Below are 5,127 nucleotides of genomic sequence, written 5' to 3'. Positions count from 1 at the left end.
GGTGCACTGGGATGACCCAGAGGGATGGGATGGGGAGGGAGGTGGGAGGGGGGTTCAGGATGGGGAACATGTGTATACCTGTGGCGGATTCATGTCAAGTATGGCAAAAACCACTACAATATTGTAAAGTAATTAGTCCCCAATTAAAATAAATTAATAAAATAATATCAAAAACAGAAAAAAATAAAAAATAAACTGTATAGTCCAAAAAGAAAAAAAGAACATGATAAAGAGAAAGTGAAAAGATGCTGGAGAGCTGTGTGTGTGTCCGGGCACAGATGCTGAGGGTCGGGTGGGAAGTTCGCATCTCCCTGGGCACACCTCAGGGTATCCCCACATAACAGCCTCCCTGATAAAGCCACCAGACTCTTCCTGCCGCCGACGTGCAGCTTACTGAACACCATCCGGCTGGCGGTCGGCCCGGACCCCCAGGTGGGCTGACCCACAATCCCGTCCCCTTCCTGGGGTCCGCCCCAGCTCCGCCCAACACCACAAGCCGTCACCGAGGTCGCGGGGACTGCACAGGTGTCCCCGACGGCGTCCGGGAGGGAGGCAGCTTACGTTCCAGTCCAGCGAGGTGACGTCTTTGTTACTGGGGACGTCGTGGCCCCCCTCCCGGATACAGTGCCTCAGCACCAGCTGCGTGGAGCCCCCGTTGCTGTTTTCATTCAGGTTCCATATCCTGGCGGTCGAGTCTCCGGACCTGTGCAAGGAACACAGCCGGCTCTCAAGCTTCCAGGCCCAGAGCAAGCAACACCCACTGTTGCTTGTCGCCTGGCTGGGTCTCTATCTTTTTAATGTCGCTCAAAAAAAAAAAAATCACCGTGGTTTTCTCTCTCCACTCTTAGGTGCCCTAATCATTTTAAATGTCTGTGCATAGCTTTCCACACAGCTGAGAAAACAGCTGAATACGGACTTTTGTACAGGCTTAGACACCCCAAGGGTTCCACCCCGCTCAAAGCCCTGCTCTGTATGCTCTGAGAAGATTTCACACATGACGTAGAAAGGGAGTGTCTATCTCAGGAGGAAGGACTCGGACACCTGGACCCCGGGCACCCCCCAATCTGATCCTGGAGGACTCGGACCCCTGGAACGTGGGCACCCTCCATGTGACCCTGGAGGACTCGGACACTTGGACCCTGGGCACCCCACAACCTGACCTTGGAGGACTCGGATACCTGGACCCTGGGCACCCCCAAACCTGACCCTGGATGACTTGGACACTTGGACCGCAGGAAGCCCCCAACCTGATCCTGGAGGACTCGGATATCTGGACCCCGGGCACCCCCGGCCTGACCCCTTACCCCGAAGCCAAGAGGTCACTGACAGGGTTCCAGGCACAAATGAACACCTCGGACTCGTGGCCCCGAAGGACGGTGGCTTTGCTGGGCGGGATCTCCACGTCTCCATCTATTTCCATTGGTTTCGAGTGATTATCTGTCGCGGGGAACAGGACAGGACACGTGTCTCACTGACATGGAAGAAACCCATCCATCCTCAGAGCATGTAAGCTTGACAGATAACTTCCTCCGCTGCACTGCCAGGTCACTTGTGACAACTGTAACCAGGTGATGGCTTCTGTGAAGTCTTCACAGTCTCCAAATTTGATAGGGGAATTAAAAACTGGTGTTTATTCTTTGTAACTAGGGCCAGGCTCATAGGTAATAACAATGGGAATGAGACTGGACACAAACAGACAGCTGTCTCTTGAGCAGAATTTGAAGCTTTCTTCTCTGTCTTAGTGAACTCCGGGAGTTGGTGATGGACAGGGAGGCCTGGCGTGCTGCGAATCACGGGGTCACAAAGAGTCGGACACGACTGAGTGACTGATCTGATCTGATCTCTGTCTTTTATTTCTACAGTAAAAAGACGCATATTTTGTTACATTTTCCTAAGAAGTCAATGAGGAGAGGGGGATGCAGAGGATGCGACGGTTGGATGGCATCACTGACTCAATGGACATGAGCCTGAGCCAACTCCGGGAGATGGTGATGGACAGGGAAGACCAGCGTGCTACAGCCCATGGGGTCTCAAAGAGTCAGACACCACTGAATGAACAAGAGCAACACAGTGAAATTAGGAGTTTCTGAACACCAAAGGCCATCTCACTCTTTCTTATATGCCTAGAACTTAAGTTGTGTTGTTGCTGTTTAAGTCGCTGTGTCACGTCCGCGTCTTTGTGACCTGGCTTCTCTGTGCACAGGGATTCTCCAGGCAAAAATACTGAAGTGGGTTGCTGTTTCCTCCTCCAGGGGATCTTCCCGACCCAGGGATCGAACCCGCATCTCTTAGTATCTCCTGCATTGGCAGATGAGATCTTTACTGGTGAACAACTTAGCAACTGAACAACAAGTCAGTTGCAAATACTGCTGCTAGAATGCTAGTTACAATTCAAATGACAGTGAGAATAATTAGGATACATATAAAGTTTCCTCAGCAAAAGTTCCTTCTGTTGACGGGACAAGTGATTTTATAAGACATCTTCCTGAGGCGTCACCTCCTTACCTACGAAGCTCCCACACGGACACGCAATCCTTCTTCCAGAAGGCTCACCACTCACAACCCCTTGGCCTGCTAAGAACCTCATGGTCTTGGGACTCCAATGCTATTTTCTTACTGGAGCTAAGTGTGTTCCAGGCTTTTGAAGCCATGCAGACACAGCCCAGATGACCCAATGGGGACTCCAGGTTGTGAAAGGATGGTGGCGACAGGTCATGGTAGATGCCGCACAGAAGAGACTCATCCTGGATCATGCTTTAGCGTTAAGTCGCTCAGTCATGCTGACTCCTTGCGACCCCATGGACTGTAGCCCGCCAGGCTCCTCTGTCCATGGGATTTCCCTAGGCAGGAATACTGGAGTGGGTTGCCATTTCCTCCTCCAGGGGATCTTCCTGACCCAGGGATGGAACCTGGGTCTCCTGCCCTGCGGGCAGATTCTTTACCATGTGAGCCCCCAGCAAAGTCCTGAAAAGTGGATCCACTTTTTCCCCTTCTATGTGGCACAAGAAAGAAGGTTCTTGAAGGTCAGAATGAAGTCTAACTTCAGACGCTGTAAGTCTCGCTGAAGCCGCCTTTTAATAAGAGCAGGTGGGACAGAGTAGAAGTTGGAAAACAGTGGACACTGCATGCGTGTGTATGTGTGTGTTGCGGGGGGAGGCCGGTGGCCAGCCCTCAGGTGGAAAGTAACCCCATTGCAGAGGCCCCCTCAAACGAAGGAGGAGCTGGGAGCTTCCAGCGCAGCTTGAGGTATGCACCTGTCTCCACGTGGCTACGCTCCCTTGGCGTTTTAGATTGAAAGACACGGTGGAGTTTAAAAAGTTTGCAAGATTTCTGTAACAGCAGTAGGTACATAGATTTCTCAAGCCTCACCAATTACGCTTCCTTTCTGGGGTGGAAGGTGAAGAAAACGGGGATGTTCACTTTCTGGGCTGTAGCTGAAGCAAACGAGGATGTTCACCTTCTTCGTTTTACTTTTAGCACCTTGACGGAGAGACCCCATGTGACTGGGCACACCCACGAATGACGTGCAGGCACAAGCCACATTATCTTTTCTTCTCCTTTCCTGGGACCCTGTCCTTGCGAACCTTGTGAACAATGATTATGGGGCCTGCAGATGGGAGGTCATTTGATTCGACACTGCACAGACAGTCTTGAAGCCATCCTGCATGGCAGCCTGGCCCTTCTCTCTGCCCAGTGGTAGAGCCGTGTCCCGACTCCAGTGGGGAGAGGCCTCGGCCCGGAGATGACAATCTTCCCCCTCGGGTGTGCACAGCACTTCAGAGGGAAGAGGCGTTCAAAATAGGGAAGAAGACACACTCACTGGCAGAGACTTACATGCATGTACACACACACACACTCTGAACGTAGAACTTCCTTGAAGCTGTCTCTGAATTTGTAAGCAGGAGGTTCTCTGGCCTTCCTTGGCGGCTCGGATGGTAAAGAATCTGCCTACCAATGCAGGAGACGCAGGTCAGATCCCTGGGTTGGGAAAATCCCCTGGAGAAGGAAGTAGCTTGCTCCAGTGCTCTTGCCTGGGGCATTCAATGGACAGAGGAGCCTGGCGGGCTACAGTTCATGAGGTTGCAAAGAGCTCTCTGCCTCATTTCGCACACACTTTTGGGCATTAGTTAACAAGAACACTGCTGCAACCAGCCACATAAGTCGGCATTCGCTATGTGGGCCTGGTAACCTCTCAGTGACCATGGGCTCTGAGTGTCATGTCAGAATCTGTCTGCAGGGCAGGACAGTGCAGGGCGCCTCCAGAGATGAGACCCTTCTGAGCCGGGCGGTGTTCACACGGCAACACGACTACCTTTACACCCAGTGAGCTGTCAAAGCAGCAGAACTCCTACAGCAGAGGATGTGCAGGTATTAAAGAGTCACATCATCGGTACCACGTATACATTTAGACAGCCAGCGGGAATGTGCTGGGGCTTCCCACGTGGCGCTCATGGTAAAGAACCCGCCTGCCCACGCAAGAGACGGGGGCTCGATCCCTGGCTCGGGAAGAGCCCCTGGGCGGAGGAAACGGCGACCCGTTCCACTACTGTTGCCTGGAGAAGCCCGTGGACAGAGGAGCCTGGCAGGCGACAGCCCACAGGAGTCGCAGAAGAGGCGGAAGTGACGGAAGCGACTTTGTGCACACACACGCATGGGAATATGCTGTTGTGATGCAGGGAGCTCTGTAAACAACCTAGGGAGGAGATGGGCTGGGACGGAGCTTCCAGAGGGAGGGGACATGTTTATCACGTGTATACCTATGTCTGCTTCGTGCTGATGGACGGCAGGGGACCTATGTATGCCTATGCAGACGCCGGTGTCCATGGATGGTGGAAACCAACACGATACTGCACGTTAATTATTCTCCAATTAAACAAACCAACCACGTCTAAGGACTTCGATGGGAAAATTGGAGCAAGAAGGCCTCCTGGGTGCAGAGTAAGCAAACGCTAGCCAAGGCCTGCAGGGCACCGTCCAGTGGACCCAGCCAGAGTCGGAGGACACTAGAGAAGCCCGCTGGGACCAGGCATCCCACACTCACTGATGGCGTGTGCTCCGTTCTCCTCCCCGTTGACTGTGGCCTCCCCGTTCTTTGGTGGGTTTTGCTGGGAAGCAGCCGCAGGTGCT

General features: G+C 52.9%; 1 protein-coding gene across 1 annotated transcript in view; it reads right to left on the bottom strand.

The window, feature by feature from the left end:
• Positions 1-5,127, bottom strand: part of TBL1X (transducin (beta)-like 1X-linked) — a 61,396-nt gene that overhangs the window by 20,698 nt on the left and 35,571 nt on the right. The window contains exons 4-6 of the mRNA XM_010829906.1: positions 5,042-5,125; positions 1,305-1,437; positions 562-703 (exon numbers count right to left, since the gene is read on the bottom strand). Coding sequence (XP_010828208.1) covers positions 562-703; positions 1,305-1,437; positions 5,042-5,125 — 359 coding nt within the window. The remainder of the gene's footprint in view (positions 1-561; positions 704-1,304; positions 1,438-5,041; positions 5,126-5,127) is intronic.

This window comes from Bison bison, unplaced genomic scaffold (genome assembly GCF_000754665.1).
Source record: "Bison bison bison isolate TAMUID 2011002044 unplaced genomic scaffold, Bison_UMD1.0 scf7180017864512, whole genome shotgun sequence".
NCBI lineage: Eukaryota > Metazoa > Chordata > Mammalia > Artiodactyla > Bovidae > Bison > Bison bison.
Note: the sequence above shows the minus strand (reverse complement) of the source record. Positions and strands in the feature narration are given on the sequence as shown.